Below are 18,942 nucleotides of genomic sequence, written 5' to 3'. Positions count from 1 at the left end.
GAGGGTGTCAGATCCCCTGGAACTGGAGTTACAAACAGCCATTGGTGGTGCTGGGAACTGACCCTGGTCTTCTGCAAGAGCAAGTGCTCGTAACAGCTGAACCATCTCCCCAGCCCTATTCTTTCCAGACTCACACTGTACCCCCGGCTGGCCTAGAACTCATGGCAGACCTGCCACAGCTTTGTAAATGCTGGAATTATAGGTGTCAGCTGCCAAGCCTATCATTGTCCCTGTCTTTAAAACAAAGAAACTTCTATGCACTATAGTACACACCTATAATCCATACGCTTGGGAGGCAAAGGCAGGAAGATTGTGAGTTTCAAGTCAGTTTGGACTATATCACGAGACCCTGTTAGGAAGGAGAGAGAGACTCAGAGAGTTTAAATAACTTTCTGGGGGGTCATGTCATACACATAGCTAGTGGTAGAGCACAGGTTTGAACTCTGTGTCTCTGAAACCCTTCTGTATGCTAGCTCATGCCCAATAGAGCAGCATCAGGCAAGGGGTAGATATACCAAGTCTCCCAGAAGAATAAGAGAGACCAAGAACACAGGCTGTGACAGGGACAGGCCCTAAGGATGGCAGCTGATGTTAGACCAGGAGCCTTGGTTCAAGTAAGAAAAATGTGCTCCTAACTGTAGACATCCATGCCATGACTCATGACTAAATTAGAAGAAGAATGAATGGACTTCAGCCTCCAGGACAGCCCAAGTCTGGGGTCCTTGTGCCACAAACACCCCGCACAGCCACACACAGTGGTGTGAGGTAAATGGCTGGAGGAGGACAGGGCAAAGACTAGCATGCAGACAGTGTGCCTGGAAAACATGAAGCCACTTAGTAAGGCATGTTTGCTTTGGGAGGTTGGAATTCTGAAGACAATTCTGAAAAACAGGATGGGAAGAGAGTGCTGAAGGCCTGATGTAACAACCAAGAGGCTTGAGTGGATGGAGGAGGTCTTGTGACAATGTGACATTGACAGGTTCTCAATGAGAAAACCATCCTGGAAAAGCACAGGTCAGAAAGCATCAGCACAGGGAGCTCTTGGCTCCCTCCAGTCAGAGGGGCAGTATGGAAGAAGAAGAAAGGCTACAGCAGCCCTCTCTGACAGAGAAAAAAGCACAGTGGTGTTCAAGGGACGATAAGGACAGGGACAGAGCAGATGAACAGCTGCCGGGCAGCATCTCCCCAAGCATGGCCCCAAAGAAGGAGCTGGCCCTGTGATAATGTATTTCCTTCCTATTGGGGATCATGCCACTAGAAGATACTGAAATAGTCACAGGCATGATCTGGTTGGATCTTGCCATTTGACTGCACTTGTCACAAGACTCTGGAGGACAAAATGTAGATAAAGTTCATAGCTGCTTTTATCTGGGAGCTGGGGTTGTAGCTCGGTTGGTAGAGTGCTTGTCTAGCATCAGTGAGGCCCTGGGTTTGATCCTTAGTACTACATGAAACAAGGTGTAGTTAGCACGTGCCTGTAATGCCAATACTCAGATGGTAAAGGCAGGAGCATCAGAAATCCAGATTGTCCTTGACTACATAGCAAGTTTGAGTCTAGCCTGGGCTACCTGAGATCCTGTCTCAAAAGAAAATTATCTTATCTGGTGGGTTTGTGCTTAATACTAAAATAACATTGGTTAATGAGTTCCTGTCAGGAGAGGGAAGATTTATGTAAAGAAATTGAGCTCAGAGATTGTTGGTTAGATGACGGTCACACAGCTGGATAAGAAAGGAGCTGAGACTTGAATCCTACTGTGTCTGTCTCCAAAGTTCATGTCCATTTTTATGAAATAAAGACCAAAAGGCATGGAGTTCACTTAAGAAGCAAGAGTTGGAGCTGAGGACATGGCTCAGTCCACAAAGCATTTACCTTGCAAGAACACAGACTTGAGTTTGATGTCCAGAACCATGTAAAAAGCCAAAGCCAAGCATGGTGGTGCATGCCCGCGATCCCAGCACAGGGGAAATGGAGACAGGCAAATCTCTGGGACCCACTGACCAGTCAGCCTAGTCTAGTTGGTGAGCTCCAGGCCAGCGAAAGACCCTGTAACATAAAAGCAGGGTGGATGATGCCTGAGAAATGACATCCAAGGTTGTCATCCAAGGCTTCCACATGCACGCTCACACACATGCACATACATATACACACATAAAAGAAGAAAGAGAGGGAAGTAGGATAAGGTCTAGGACAAGGAGCACGGGAAGGAGTAAGTTGAGGGAAGCAGCCGGAAGGAAGTCGAAATGCATGCATGAACTGGCAGCAGGCCAGTGGGACTGAGAGGAGTCAGAAGGGGCCACTCGGAGTCCAGCACTCTGGTTCCGACCAAGAGAAGTCAGAAGGGGCCACTCGGAGTCCAGCACTCTGGTTCCGACCAAGAGAAGTCAGAAGGGGCCACTCGGAGTCCAGCACTCTGGTTCCGACCAAGAGAAGTCAGAAGGGGCCACTCGGAGTCCAGCACTCTGGTTCCAAAAACTCAGCAGCAGAGGTGGAGAGGTCTGGCTTGGCCATCTTCTTGCATGAAACGCCTGAGTTACTGCAGTGCTTAACCACCCAAACAGCCGCCAGCAATATGTAACACAATTACCCAATGCTAGCAGACAGAGAAAGTAATTCCATCATCCTACTCCACACCGCCCAGCTCAGGCCACATCCTGAATACTGACTTCAAGTCAAATGACAGATTTCGAGGTCAGAGGACAACCAAGATGAGGTCTTTGGAAAATGAGTAGATCAAGGAGTTGAGGTGATGGGAGACCCTGAGATTGTTTTAAGTGTAGAAACAAGATTTTTGGATGTATATGATGGTTTGGTTTTTCACTTTGTCCAGCAGAATTTGGACTGAAAGGAGAGATATTTTTTGGTTCAATATAACCGACTTGCCAAATGCTTAGCTTACACTTTCCAACCGGGGCCCTTCCCCATATGCCCCCTTTACTCACTAGGGAAAGACCCACCAGCTTTCTGAACCACTTCCTACTTCAAGAGCCCAGGACTTGGGGCCCTCCTTGATCAAAATTGGCAGATCAAAAGAAAGAGCACCAGCTGAGGATGGTGGCGCATACCTTTCGGAATCCCACCGCTTGGGAAGTGGAGACAGGATAGTTAAGAGGTGGAAAACAGCCTTGCTTATGTATTAAGTTCAAGGCCAGTGTAAGCTACATGAGATCCCGTCTGAAAAGAGAGAGAGGAAACATATATCATATTATACAAGACAAATGCAGGTGTGACTTACTTTAACCAAACTCAACTTAGGAGGACCTGTGTTTTCCCAAAATGAGAGAATTCTGTTTATTTACTTGACAAGCAGAATTCAAAATATTATCCCTCTGTCTGGGGTTTTGATTGGTTTTCTGTTTGTTTTGTTTTCTGATCTTTTGAGATAGAGTTTCACTTTGTATCCCAGAGTGGCATCAAATGTGTGATCCTGCTGCCTCAGCTTCCCAAGTGCTGGGATTGCAGGCATTTGCCACTGCGACTCCCAACTAATCTCAGCCCGTTGATTGGCGACATTTTAGTACCTTTGCTGGGAAACTAGTTATATGAAGCTGTCAGCACCTTCAGCTTCTCAAGGATAGACTTATGGACCGAAGGCAGGTAAGTGACCGTCTGAGTTAATGCTCACTTTTGCAAGCTTGGAGACCAACGAACTGAAAAATGACCAGCGTTCCGATGATAAATGGGGATTTGATAACGCAAGTCAAAGTGACAAGAGAATTAAGGTAGTTGTGATCAAGCAGTCATTTGTGCTTTGGTCAAATAAGAGTGAAGGCAACCTGGGACACAGTGGGAGAGGGAGGGATGGGAGAGGGGCACTAAGTGCATTTGTAACACATGTGAGTGATGTCACAGTCCTGTGACCACAGAGCGAAATGGAGGCTTTCAGATATATGATAAATAAAACAAACTCTCAGAGCCCAAATCAATAAAAACAAACATGAAGTGGACAGAAGGGAAGAAAGAGAAAAAAGAACACAAAAACCCTGTAAAATCCTAGTGCTATATTTGAAGGGGAATCATGACACAAATAAGGGAAGGGAGAAAAAAAGCCTGGATTTTTGTAAAAAGTCAGTCCCTTTCTTGCCCTTTGCTCTCATCTACCCCAGCCACTCCCTCTGCACTTCTGACAGGGTTCAGTAAGTGATTTCAGAGTCAGGGTGGTATTTGTAATGCTTCATTTCCATTTGGATTTGCTGGCAGTGTTCATGGAGTATCTGTAGATGATGGTTATGGCTTCAGGAGATAAGATAAAACTGGCCGGGATGCACCAGCCTCCCTCCCATTTCTGCAGTTACCTTAAAGCACAGGATTGCTGGGCCTCATCGCACAGGGGGACTGATAGGAATCTCCAGTGGGGCTTGTGGACTCTGCATTTTGTTCTGGACTGAAGTTTCACCATGTCATTCTAATAAGAAAAGCATAGGAGACTTAAATACAGATACACTCTAAGTACAGCCATAGAAAGTGACTAATGTTTCAAAGACAAAGAGAGCTGAAAACCCTTGAATACACTGTTGGGAAAGAAAATGAGGAGTGGAAGGGAAAGAGGAGGAGGAGGAGGAGGAAGAGGAAGGGCTGGGGGAAGGGAAAGGGCTGTAGTTTGTATTGCCTTGGAACACGATTGCCCCCGCCGGCACCCCCCACCCCACCCCACCATCTGTCTTTGCCTCTTTGACAGAGAAGTAATGGGCTTGAATTTCCAGGGTATGTGAGAATTGCTGCTGTCAATTTCTTGGCTGATGGACAGCCACCCAGATAGGTTCAAGGGGCCTAAGCTTGTTAGCAATTATTCTGACCTAGTAGCAGGCCATGCTGGGACTTCCCTATTACCACTAGAGGCTGAAGGACCAGCTAGAGAGAGGACAGTCTTAGGAACCATCAGAGAAAGCACACAGCCTTAGGAACACCACATTCTCTAATCTCTTTTCTTTCGTCTCCTGTCTCGAAAGTTTAACAATAATAACGTTGGGCTGGGACTATAGCTCAAGGGTAGAGAGAGCTTGCCTAGCATGCGTAAAGCCCTAGGTTCAATTCCCAGCACTGAAAATAGAAAGTTGCAAAGGGCGCCCATTGGTAAAGCCCTTGGCCCACATCATGAAACAGCAGCTTTGCCTTGACCAGCCGGGGTTTCTAGGTGTTGGTGAAACTTGAGTTTCACCAGGGGGGTAGTTCCCTCTCTGGCTGTCCTGGTGCTTCCTGTTTTAAGTCAGCAATACCAGAATCTCTCTCTGGGTGGGTGGCAGAGACCAGAGAGCAGAAACCAAATCAGTTCCCTGCTTCTCCACCCTCCATTTCCTCTCTCCCCCAGCTAGTCGGCCTGCTCTTCCTACCTACTGGGCCATCTTCATCCTACGCTGTGGCTGCATCTTTGGCTAATACCACAATCAGGGCTCATGGCCAGAAGAAAGAAGCTAGCACCTGCCCAGGGGAAGTGAGGGGAAATGAAGGCTTCAAATGCGAAAAAAGGAGCATATGCTTGGTGGATTTACACTTTTAAAAGCAGTTTTGACATTTGTTTTTCTCTATAAGAAATGTTGGTAGATTAGGGAGATGCCAAAATGCTTTGGGGAAAGACTGTGCAGGGGAACTCCAGGGCTGAGTCGAACCTTCCCATGCCCTCTTTCCCTGCAAGGTGATGGGGTGAGCACCGTCATCTGAACTCCTGGAGGGGAAACTGAGGCACGAAGCCTTAAGATTCTCCCAGGCTGCCAATTAAGCAACAGGACCTGGGTTTTGAAGGCAGGTCTGTCCGACCCTCATCCCCTGGTAAGCCTCTCTTTGCCTGACAGATTGACAGGTTAGGAAAACAGAATGGGATTTGTCTGAGTTTAAAAGAACATGTGCATTACATTTAAAGAAAAAGATATTTTCTTTTAATAAAGTGTGAGAATGAATGAGATTTTATGTGATAAGCCTTGAACTAAAAAAAAATTTTTTTGATTATATAAGCTAGGCTGAATGGATTAAAGAGAAAAAAGACGATAAGTAGACAGGAGGAAGAGCAAACGACTTGGACTTGGGCATCACCCAAGTTACAAGGCGGAAGAGAGGAGAGGCCCAGAATGGGGACAGTTTCCTCACTTGTCTCTTCTTTACCTCCTTCCCTTCCTACTCCTCCTAAACCCAAAAATCATAAGCAGGAAAAAAAAAAAAGGAGCTAATTAAAGAAAAGCATCCTCAAAACCAGTGTGATCTTGATAATCCACACTGACAGGTGGGGACCTACAGGACAGCGATTTGATTAAATAAGAATATTGGAGATTTGAGGAAACTCTCCCTGTAGTGTAAGTTTGTCTGTAGGTCTGAAAAATATCCTATTTATTTGCTTTCCAACCTGAACACCAAATGCCTCCTAACTGCAGAGATGCTCCCCCATTTCTAAATTAAGAAGTAATGATTAGGGAGAGCCAACAAACCAGGGCATGGGGGACCCCAAAGATCTCAGGTAGGATTGGAACTCTAAGAGGTTAGTGAGGGTCTGCAGAAGGGGGCCCTAGTATGCAAGGTAAGGTAGATACAGTAATGCTGCCCCAGCATGGTGGTGCAGGGCAAAGTCCCAGACCACTGGGGGAAGCGAAAGCAGGCACCTCCCCTCCTCCCCTACCTACCGCCCAGCACCTCACTGTAGAACCAGCTGCCCATTCATTGCCTGTTTTTGGAGACAGCTCAGCTGGTGGCTTCCCCGTAGAAGAGAAACAGCAAGAAGATGGATTGTTATTCAGGGAACACACCTGCGCACAGGACAGGAATGGATGGGCGATGGGGAGGCACCCTGGTGGCTTCTAGTCAAAGCCACTTCTTCCAGGTCTGCAAGACTGGCACCAGAGGCTCAGAGCTGATGAATTATTGTTCTCGGACAAGCTGCAAAGGGCCCCCTCGAGTTCCATGTGTTCACCCCTGCCAGTCATGATGGGAGTTTCTGCTTTCCTGGGGCAAAGGAGAGAGAAAATGATGAGTTACCTTGGACAGGAGCAAAATAATGTCCTGTATGCATCGAATCACTTACAACGATTGCCTTTAGAAGGGACGGCACTCTCAGCCACCTAGACAGAAATGGTTTGCTGGGCTGCATTTTGCTGGTCTTTGCTTTATTCAGTTGCAGCAAAATCAGAAATGTTTAGCTAGCCCCTGAAGAGACATCACCTGTCCCCACTAACAAGGTTGTTTATTCTTCTGGGATGCCGAACCACAAAGAAATGACCCCAAGTCACTGATTTGTGGAAGTCCAGATATCTAGAGGAACCACTGGCTTCAAATCTAATGCAGAGGACCCTGAGTGCCACCCCCAGGGTACATGGCTGCCCTCAGCTTTGATTTGAAGGCTAGGATGGGGAGAAGCACCAGGAGGCCCTATTTGCGGCCCTGATTCCTCTTACCACCCCACTCTCTGGGCCTGGCCTCAGATCCCAGTCTCCAGAGAAACATACAGAAGGCAGATCTTACTAGAAAGGAATTCACAGATCACTGTTTTGAAGTCTGCAGAGGATGAGTTAGAGGCAATTCAAGAGCAGACACAGTAAAGAAACGTGTAAGGCTTGTTTCACATTCGGCAAGCAGGTTAACATTTCCACTCCCAGTGGCTGATGAGAGAGCTTGTAACAAAGGTTCTGTTATCAGAGAAGAAGAAAAACAACGTTGTTATTTGAGAGCTCTTGTGGAAGACCAGGCTCAGTCCCTGGCCTCCCCCATCCCACACATTCTTCCAGAATAAACTGGTTTGTGTCTCTAGAAGAATATTTAAACAGAGGTTGACAGGTGAGCAGAGAAGTCGTTGTCCGTCCAATGATTATGAATTTTCAAGGACCATCTATCTATCCTTTCTTACTCTTTTCTGTCCGTCTACCCAATGCCCACTAAGGCAAAAAGCTTCCAGACACAGCTAATGAGCAGAGAAAAGGAAGTCACATAGTAAAAACTGGGGAGATGGCTGAGTGGATAAAGTGCTATGGTGAGAACCAGAGTTCAGATCCCCAGAACCCACACAAAGGCTAGGCAGGCATTGTAGCTACCTGTAATCTGGTCACCCAGAAGCAAGAGACAGGGCCAGGGCAGACTGGCTAGCTGGACTGGCCAGAACTGGCAGCCTCTGCTTTAATAAATAAAGTGGAAAGTAAAGACACTCACCTTCAGTCCTCAATCATGCACATGTGTGGTCACACACATGCAAACATGCATACACATATATACATACATCACATATACACACATGAAAAAGGAAGAAAGCTACATAAGTTGATTTCAACACAAGGTCTTTACATTATAGTCAGAAGCAGAATGAGAAGCGGGCATGGTGGCATGCACCTGTAGTTACAGTTTTCTAGATGCGAGGGCAGGAGGATTGCAAGTATGAGGCCAGCTTGGGCTACAGAGTGAGACTCTGTCTCTGAAGAGGGAGAAAAAAAGCAGAGAGAGGGACCCTGAGTTGAGTGGGGACCACCCTGCCAGGGTATTCAGAAGGAATTGAAATCTCAGAAAATGTGTGGGAGAAGAAGGCTTCTAATGCTCTTTCCTCTAAGCAAGCCTGTGTTTTATAGGTGCTAGACTCTGAAATGCCCATGTGCCTCACAGCTCACAAAGGACAATGAGGACAGTCACCAAACCTGCCTGGATAAAGATTATCAAGGTTTGTTTAGGAGACAAAGAAAAGTGACAGAGTACAAGCCACGGTTTGGGGTGCACCATTGCCCTCTGTTGGCTTAAAGAAAACAGACTTCTTGGGGAAGTATGTGCTTCATTTTTTCTGGCTGAATTGTTGAAAAGTTGGAGCACCTTGGAGAGGAAAATTAATCAATCCTTGTGAACACAGGTATTTTTGTTCCTTCCCAGAAGAAATCAAATTTTACTTGAAACTGGTGGCAGTTTTGTTATGCTTTTAGTCACTCAACAAACATTTATGAAATACCTACTAAGCACTGGCTGGGGATTGTGGGAACCCAAATAACAGTCGTTGGCTGTATGTTTGTATGTATGTGTTGGTTAGGGTCTACACACGCAGTATGCTTGGTTGTTCAACTTTTCGGATGAGACAACAGGATACCAAGGAAGTAAAGGGCACATTGCAGATTCAAATCCACATCCATAGATTCTAATCCAATCCATGCTCCATCAACTACAGCTGCTCCCTTTAAGAAGTCTGAAAACTAAGCCCAGTGTGGTGGTCCACGTCTGTAATCTCAGCACCCAAGAGGTCAAGACAGGAGAAGAGCAAGTTCAAGTATGGGCTACAGAATAAATTCAAGGGCACATGTATAACTCAGTGAGACCCTGCCTCAAAAACAAAATAGCAACAACAACAAAAAAGTAGAAAAATGTAGTTCAATGGCAGTGCACTTGCCTAGTTGCCTAGCATGAGTGAGGTGTTGGGTTCAATCCCCAGCACCAAAAAGATTTAACAAACTATAACCAGTGAGCCCAATTCAGCCCATCAAATGTTTTGACCTTGAGCTAAGATGGTTTTCACATTTTAAAATAGTTGGGAGGGGGGAAGCCAAAAGCTAGTAATACTTGATGACCTATGAAAAAAATTATGTCAATTCAAATTTCTAGCCAAGCATGATGATGAACACCTGCAATTCCAGCATTTGGGAGATAGAGTCAGGAGGATCAGTCCAAGGTCATTCTTGGCTGCATAGTAAGTTTGAGCCTGGGCTGCATGAGACCCTGTCTCAAAAAGCAACAAGAAACAAATTTCAGTGTTCACAAAGTTTGATTGGAACTCAACTACACAACTATACCAGTTTATCTGTCATCTTCGGCTGCCCTCAAGGCTACCACGGCACAGTACAAAGACTGTGCCGCCCTCAAAAACTAAAGATATTTATTAGTGGCCCATGACAGAAAGGGTCTGTGGATCCCTGAACTGCATTCCAAGGTAGAATGTTCTGTCTCTATCAATAGTTTTTAAAGTGCTTTCAGAGTTGAGCACCGAGGAGGCTAATTTATTTGTCCCCAGTGTGGGGAGGTAGAGGTGATATACAGGTGTGTTCTTTTTAAGATTCAATGCCTGCAAACTCTGACTTTAAAACGGATCAATTAAAAAGTAGTTATTTGCATAACAAAGTTTCCTTTTCATTTTATAAAGGACTTTGCAGGGCTTCTTTGTAGAGCAGTCTCTATAATACATGCTAATATGAATCCATTTACAAATACTCTATTCAGAATAACTTTTTAAGAACCTTTCTATTGTGTACAGAGGGGCTTAGCTATAATCTTTTTTTCCCCTGGCAGCTTAAGTTTTCCTACTTCTAAAAAGTATTTGAGCATCATTGGCTTCATCTGCCCACCTGGAAGATCACGAGTTCTACCAAGCAGTGTCTGGTGCATGTAGTCCTAGCCCACAGAAGGCTGAGGCAGGAGGACTGCTTGAGCCTAGGAGTTCAAGGCCAGACTGGGCAACATAGCAAGACCCTGTTGGTCCTATCTCAAAATAATAATAATGAAGAGGAGAAGAAAGAGGAGAAGGAGAAGGAGAAGGAGGTGGAGGAGGAGGAGGAGGAGGAGGAGACTTGGTTCTAAGTGTCCGTAATCATGTGGCATCAATATTATAATTTCACAGTTTTGCTAGCTTTTCTTGGTGACTGCCCCCAAAGTTCTAAAGTGCAAAGTCTTCATTATTCTCTTCATTTCCTATACACAAGATGAACTAATAAAAATTATATTGACTAATGTCCTGATAATTGTTTTTTTTTTCCTACCCAGAAGGATGGGTAAAGATGTAACTTCAGCGCCCCCCTCCCCCCCCCCCCCCCCCCCCAAATTGCAAGGCATTATGCTGTCTAAATTACTAACTGGGACATGCATTCAAATTAGAGCTGTTCCCAGCAAAATGGGAAGTGGTGTGGCTGATTCCGTTTAGGACCCATCTTCTTCTTTTGTTGGGTCCTGAGCATGAATCTTCGCCTAGCTTTGTGGTGTTATGCAATTGCTCTTTTTAAGAGATATATAAAATGGAAACCTTGGCTATTCATAGCCAATTTAGGAGGAGCTGAAATCATTTAAGAACTTTCTTGCCCAGTACCATTTTGATGATAACTAGGTTCCTGAACAAATCCACTTAATGTGGCTTCCAAATGGAGGTTATTTTAAAGAACTGTCTCACGCCTTTTGTTTTCATCTTGTGGTGACAATGTTTTAGAAGTGGACAAGCCTTCCACATATATAGTTTAAATATTTTTCGGGGTCTTTTTTTTATGGTTGGTAAAAGCAGCTTACACAGAAATGCAAGGGCAGAGAAAATCACGTCCAGGCATTCCTGTGTGGCATCACCCCGCAGTGAGGCAGATCTGTGTCTTGGGGCTGCTAATGGAGAATTCATGAGCGTGCTGCAAAGGGCCAGTGGGAAGCAGAGCTGGCATTAGAGCCGCACAAATGGCATCATCCATAGGGTATGGGGGGGGCTGCTGGAGGCGGCTGGTTGCCCCTGGAGGCTACAGCTTCTCATGCTGTGTGGCAGGTGGCACTTCAGCCATTTCTAAAGCTGGTCCCTGCCAGAGAATACACTTCCATCTGTGAGGTTGTCTAGAAAGGGGTCTCTCTCTTCATCAACCTCAGAGGTCAGAAACCCTGAATTACAAACAGCAGCATTAAGGCATCCTTAGTCAGGTTGTTCTCTCTCTCTCTGGTCTCTCTTTCTCTCTTCCTCCCTCACTCATTCCCTTAATTGTCACTACCAAATTTTTACACATACACATACACACATCACACCACACACACACACACACACACACACACACACACACACACACATTTGTTCCCCAGATGCAGAATGTAGTTGTAGCAAGTATAGATCATAAAACAAATCAATATTTATTGAATAAACTATATTGATAATTCAGTTTTCTTTTTCCCTAGTTGCCACTTTTAAACTTTTCCAAATCAACACTAATGGATAGAGAAGAATTGAGACGTAAAGGTCCCTCTCAATGATCAAACAGAAGACAGACCCTGGGGGTGCCATATTTAATGTCTTCTGCTTCAGGGAGGAGTTTTTGAAGCCCTATGATCCCAGCCAAAAACACAGCATCCCCCACTTTGAACATCTCCCTCCTACCAACCAGCAGTCAAAAAGATTTAATTTCTCAAATGGAGATGGGAGTGAATACATTTTTTTTTTTTGCAAAGTGATTTCATGAAGTGTAGGGCTTGTTTAATTGGGTTTCTGGAGCCAAGATTAATATGAGAAGCTGGGGAACTATGTGATACGCCTGTGCTGCTGGTTCCACCACTCTGCCTGCCTCCTGGGGGAAGACAAAAAAATGACACTATTCAGAAGCAATTTTACTTCTGCCTGGGCCTTCCTACCCAAGTGATTTACAACCAGTCCAAACTCTGCACCCAGGCTTGATCTTCTCAAGCTCAAGGTCACACTGAGAGCAGGCTTTGGATGTTTCTTTTCTCATCTCTAATTTACATGGCTTTCTAATATGTTTAGCATTTGCCATCCCCTTGTCTCCATTCTGCTTATTAAGGTAAATTTGCATGGAAATGGGATTGTGGTTTTCAGGACCATTCATCTGACGCTTGATCTCTCACAGTGACCAAGTGTCTACTGTGGGTACCAGGAGGGTGACCCACAGAAGCCACATCTGCCTTCAAACCAGAGGCAAGGCTTTAATGAGGAAAGGTTTGCATGTTAAGGTAATGGGGTGAATAAATTCAGTAAAAGCATTTAGCCTTAAGGAAGGCGGGCAGAATACTACTTTCTGATGAGTGGGTTGACCCAGGCCACTGACAGGTTAATTTGCCTGAGATGGACAGGTCTTGGAGAAAACACACAAAAAAGAAATGCATTTGTATTGCCGCTGTTTAGAAATAGGTTGTGACTGGTAGGAAAGCTAGGAGAGTTGATGATGACATTTTATTTGGCTCCTGAGCGATCTCTCGCTTGCTATCTGCCTTTGGAGATTGGTAATAGTCATCACTGCAAATTACCTTCGGGAAACAAAGCAGATGTGGGAAGTCTGCATCCTGAGCCCCTCGCTATCACTCTGCCACAGTCGGCTCTAATCCCTGCTGCACTCTGCCACCTGCTGCCGCCTTCCTTACATATCCAAATCTCATTGAGTGGGACGGAAGTTCCCACTGAGAGGGCAATTTGAGGCCCCAGTTTCCTAATCGTTGAAAGCCCACTAGGTCTCAGAGTTAACTTATTAACTCATCCAAAGAGTTTGAGAATTAGGGAAAAATTGAAAACTATAAATGTCAAACCACGGCTTTCCTGATTCTGCCCTGACAGTAAGCTGTCTTAGCAGAGAATCAAAGGATTTGACAGTCCTGCAGACTGAGTGTCACAGTCAATGAGAAAAGTTTATAGGAGGCAGGAGACATCAGTCAAATTTGTTCTGCATATGTCCAGGCTGGGGAAAGATTTGTTGTATAAAATTAGTATTACTATTATTGAAACGGGGTCTCAGGTAGCCCAGACTTGCCTCAGACGCAGTATGCAGTAAAGGATGACCTGAACTCCTGATTCTCCTGCCTCTACATCCCCAGTGCTGGGATCACAGGCCTGTGCCACGTGCCTGGTTTTTGTGCTGCTGGGGGGGGAGGAATCGGGGCTTCACGTATGCTAGGTAAGCACTCTATCAATGAGTCACATCACCTTGAAACTATTTTAAAATATAAACACTCCTTAGCTTTATCTTGCTTAGTATGTGCACCTATTAATTTCATTTCACAACTTGCTGCATGGACTATTAAGATTTCCAGTCTACAGACGAGGAAACTCAGAGTCCCAGAGGTTTAAATATTTGTCCAAGATCAATGCAGTCATTTATAAAACATACACAAACATACATACATACATACACACACACACACAACTAGACTTCCACATTGCTCCATAGTGACATTCCCAACAGCTCCTTTAAAAAACAAGAAGTACATTTCCTACTTAATGTAATGCATGGTCCAACTCATTGATCCATGCATGGGCATCACGGGGGGAGGTTCATTCAATTTAAAAATATCAAAATTGAAATTTCTGAAATGTACTTGTGTTATAATAACAATTATTAATTATAATAATAAAGTTATCGGATCAACTGAGTTTCCCATCTCAAATGGGAAATGTTTCCTACTCTCAAACTGGGCAGAAGGACACTGAGCTCCCCATTGGACAATACTGTCTAATTCTCTTAAATGATTCAGATGTAAAAGGGAAAATGGCATCTGTCTAATTAACACTGCCTGGTTAAATATAGCTGCCAAGGGACAGCCTCAGGACAGTGTTTACAGAACAGTCTTCCTAGGCCCCTGGGCCTTAAGTTCCAATTGATAGCAAGCTTTCTGTCCTTATCAGCTAGAAACAGAGATGCCCCCAGAAGTGGTAACAGGCCAGGGCAGGCGAAGCGAGCTGGAAGGAGGGGGCAAAGCTGTGGCTGGCTGCATTTCCTGCTCCTGGGAACTGAAGCCGGAAAGCTGCAGCAGCTCTCACTGCAGACATGAGAGCCAGCACTGCATGGCCCTCTGGACTGCTGGAGCCTCATTCTCCGGCCCGCAGTCATCCGCTGGGCCACTCTCCCACCCACTGCTGAGCCTTCCAGGCAGCGCCATCTGCCCTACAGCCATCCCTGGTGGAAAGGCACAATGACCACATTGTTTCTCTTCCAGCTCGGGGGATCAGGACATGGAAGCTGTCGCCAAGTTTGATTTTATGGCCTCAGGGGAAGATGAACTGAGCTTTCACACAGGAGACGTTCTGAAGGTAGGTGATGTGGACTCTAAGGGAGCAATGGGGAGCTGAGGTTCACTGAACCTGGCCACTTAGGCCATCTAACACCCCATGCCTTTGTTGCTGAGGAACTGAGCACAGTTTATGTTTTTTTTTTTGAGTTGGAGAGATGGCTCCATGGTTGAGAGCACTGGCTGCTCTTGCAGAGGACCTGGGTTCGATTCCCAGCACCCACATGGTGGCTAACAACCATGTGTAGCTCCAGTTCCAGGAGATTTGACACCCTCTTCTGACCTCCAGGGGCACTGCATGACATGTACCTATCTACATGAAGGCAATATACTCACACACATAAAATAAAAATAAATAAAATTTTAAAAGAGAGAGTTTCAGAGTCAGATGTGATGGAGCATGCCTGTAATCCTAGCATTTGGGAGGTGGAGACAGGAGGATCAAGAGTTCAAGGACAGCCTTGTCTAAACAGTGAGTTTGAGGACAGCCTGGGCTATGAAAGAAGGGGGGAGGGCAGGCATGGTGGCACATGCCTTTAATCCCAGCACTCGGAAGGCAGAGGCAGGAGGCTCTCTGTGAGTTCGAGGCCAGCCTGGTCTACATAGTGAGTTCCAGGTCAGCTGGGGGATACAGGGAGAACCTGCCTCAAAAATACCCCCCAAAAAAAAGTTGAAAGAAAGAGAAATGAAAGGAAAAAATGGGAAGGAGGGAAAGAAGGAGGGAGGGAAGAAGGAAGGAAAGGTGGGTGAGTTTCAAAGTTTTTATTTCTAGACCATAAACACATCACCCACGGATTAGACAGGATCTAGGCAACCACTTTCCCAACTAAATACAGCAGTTTTCCTCCAGTACCAAACCTTGTCCCGTTGATAGTGCCCTGAAGCCACATGGAGGAACAGGGGAGACATGTAGGACACTTTTATAGAGTTGTATAGAGTTGTGCTCCTTGTCACAATGACCTCAGATACCTGTTGGGTAAACAAAGGATCCACAGTGTGTGTGTGTGTGTGTGTGTGTGTGTGTGTGTGTGTGTGTGTGTGAATGCATGTACACATATGTGCACATACATGGACTCTAGGGTCAACATCCAATTCTTCATTGCCTGTACCTTATTTGAGACAGAGTCTCTCACTGAACCTAGAGCTCATCAATTCAGCTAAGACAGCTAGCTACCCAGTGAGCTTCAGGAATTCTCCAGCCCCCACCTCTCTGGTGATGGGATTATAGACACATGCCTCTACATGCAGTTTTTTCTATGGGTGCTAAAGATCTGAACTCAGTTCCTTAAGCTTGCATGGTAAGCACTTTACTGCTTTAGACCTTTCCCCAGCCCCAAGAGGAACCATCCTTCAGGAACCTTGCTCTGAGCACACCCCAGGGCAGGTTCTTATAAAAAGAGATATTCACTTCCCTCCAAAGTGTTTGTTCTGAGTACCCATGTGCTAGGTACTAGGTTGGATGACAGAAATACAGAATGGCATAAATCACCCTCCTTGCCCTGAGATGTTTGCAACATGGGTGGGCAGCACACACATCTCATGGGATATCACAGAGGCTCTTGGCTCAGTGCTCAGGAGCACAGGTGGGGAACATGTGATTCCATTTGTCTTGAAGGGTGGCAGGAACGTATGGCATTGTGAATGTCATCAGGAAGAACGAAGCTCAGAAAAATGTCAGGGAGCATTACCAGGCTTTGGGCAAAGAGGGTACAGGTGGGGACAGCAAGGGAGAAGCAGCAGACCCCCCCTCCCCATGGTTCAGCAGAGGCCATGTACATTCAGCTACTCAGAGGCTCCTTAAAACTTGTTTCTAGGTCCCACTTGAATTGTAGTGGCCACTTGCAGAGCTGAAGTGGCCTTGGACTTCTTCCATATTTCAGGTGTCCACTTATATACTCCAGAAGTTAGCCCCTGTGCTCTGCAAAAGAATGTAAGCCCTTCCATAGGGCATTCGGGAGTATGTATACAAGTGCACCCTTGCCTGACCTCAGGATACCTTCTAAAAGTCAGATCCCTGTGCTCAGCTGCCCATATGAGCTTTCTCAGATGTCCAATGGTGCTGGGGCTGTTACTGTGTCTGCCATAGGGAGCTCTGGTCTACACAAAAGCCCTTGTTGAAGAGTCTGTGGAGCACTTGTCACATTAGAATAGTGCAGCTTCATTTGGAATTTAAATACCTTCTGTGTATAACCTTCTATCTGCTTTCAACCTAAAAGATCTAGCCATATGGTTGATCCAGGAGCATTCACTCTGGGAGTTTGGTTTTGTTTTGTTTTGTTTGTTTGTTTTGTTTTGTTTTGGAGATGGAGTCTAGGACCAGACTGGCCTCCAACTCATCATGATCTACTTGTCTCTGCCTCCCAAGTGTTGGGATCAAAAGTGTACCACCACACCTGGCTCAGTATTTAAATTTTTTAAGCTCAAAATAATGACTAGGCTGATTCTTTGGGCCCTTACTGAGGCCATGTGTTAAGTCTGCCTCTCCCTTCTCTGTGGGATGTTGTGACCATTGAGATGTCAGGCACACCGGAGCATCCTCTGCTCCTGCCAGAGCTCACCCTTATCTTCATCACAAACAGAACAGAGCCTTAGTTAAGGTTTCTCTGTTCCCCAGAAGACAGAAAGGAAAAACAAACAAACCTTTCCTCAGCTTGTTTCCCAGTCCAGCTCCTCATTTCTGTTCTCTGCTTTGTTACCAAACTGGGGAGACTTCTCTACACTGGGTCCTCTACTTCCTCTCTGCCCATTCTCTCCACACCCCTCTGAAGTCTGCCCTTTACCCGGTAACGTCCTTCGGGTGACTGTAACACTCTACAGAGATACCTGTGGAATGGGACTCTGTGGGCTGCCCCTCTTCTGGGGCTCTTTCCCCTTGCTCAGGGGCTCCTGTCTTGTTCCCTCCCTCCTTTCCTGAGATCTCCTATGGGTCTTCTTTGCAAGTGCCTTGTCTTCTCCCTAACCTGCCTCCCTGAAGCTGTGCCCTTGGCCTTCTGAGTCTCTTTCTCCTTCTAGGCCACCACATTCCTCTAGCTCCATGCTTTGTACTTTGCTCCCTCACTGACTTCTGCCTCACACCCCAGAACTAGTTATCTGCTGGATGTTACCTCATGGACTGCAGTCCCTGACACCAGCCTCTCAGAACCCCCTACACCCACCTCATCTCAGCCTCCACCCAAACTAACCCTCTGACCAGGATCTAAGTAACACTAAAGGTCAGTCATCACACAACTCCCTTGCCAAATTCTAATGGTCAGGTCCGCCACTTACTGAACTCCTGTTCACAGCCAGGACCTACCTTGTGAGGGTTACATATTCTTGTATAAGCCCAGCAAACCTATGAGGTAGAAAGTACTTTTTCCCCTCACCTCACAACTATGAAACTGAGACTGAGGAATTAAACGACAAGTCCAAGATCACACAGACTGTGACTGAGCCAGGGTCTAGGTGGAGCTCTGTCTGACCCCTATGCACTGTCTCTACTCTGAAAACATTTCCTGAAGATGTCCCTCAAGACAGATCCTCCCCCATTAGAAAGGAGTGTGATGCCATTAAAAGAAGCTCGGGCTTTGGAACCCTATAAATATGGATTCAATTCCCAGCTTTAGAGGTACATGACTTGAACCAAGTTGCCTGCCTGCTCTGAGCATCAGTGTTCTCCTCTAAATCAGTGTTCTCCTCTATCAGTGGAGGGAGAACCTATCTTGCAGAGTCCAGGAAAACAAAGGTAATGATCCTGGCCCACTGCAGGCGGCAAGCAAAGGGTGGCCATATTATCAGTGCATCCATTCCTGCTGTCTTTGCCTGTTCAGTCTACCTCGTGGCCTCTTGACTGCCCTCACTGCCCCCTGTCTCTTCCTTCTTCAGTCATTCTGCATCCTGGTCCCAGAGGGACTTTTCTGGAAGACAAATCAGATCATATCATTGTCTTGCTCAAAAGCACTCAGTGTTCCCATTCCAAATGATTGGAACTTAAACCATCCATCTCCACAACATTGTCCAGTCTCATTACCCTTATATGCAGGCATACACACACACACACACACACACACACACACACACCCCTTTGTGTACATACTTCTCCCAGGTCCCCCTGCTCTCCAAGTGTCCTTTCCCCACACATATGTGACCACCTCTCCAGGGACCCTCTCACTTATCCTCCTTTACATGCACCCCCCCCAGCAAAACTAATCCCCCTTCTTCAGTTCTTCCCCAGCATCTCACACACTTACAGTCTTGCCTTATGTGTTGTTATTTATTAGCAG

General features: G+C 45.9%; 1 protein-coding gene across 1 annotated transcript in view; it reads left to right on the top strand.

The window, feature by feature from the left end:
• Grap2 (GRB2 related adaptor protein 2) overlaps positions 1–18,942 on the top strand; it is a 77,166-nt gene that overhangs the window by 38,853 nt on the left and 19,371 nt on the right. Inside the window, exon 2 of the mRNA XM_008851214.3 lies at positions 14,609–14,702. Within this exon, the coding sequence (XP_008849436.1) occupies positions 14,625–14,702 (78 nt within the window). The 5' untranslated portion in view covers positions 14,609–14,624. The remainder of the gene's footprint in view (positions 1–14,608; positions 14,703–18,942) is intronic.

The sequence above is a fragment of the Nannospalax galili genome, unplaced genomic scaffold (genome assembly GCF_000622305.1).
Source record: "Nannospalax galili isolate Female #2095 unplaced genomic scaffold, S.galili_v1.0 scaffold445, whole genome shotgun sequence".
NCBI classification, from domain to species: Eukaryota; Metazoa; Chordata; class Mammalia; order Rodentia; family Spalacidae; genus Nannospalax; species Nannospalax galili.
Note: the sequence above shows the minus strand (reverse complement) of the source record. Positions and strands in the feature narration are given on the sequence as shown.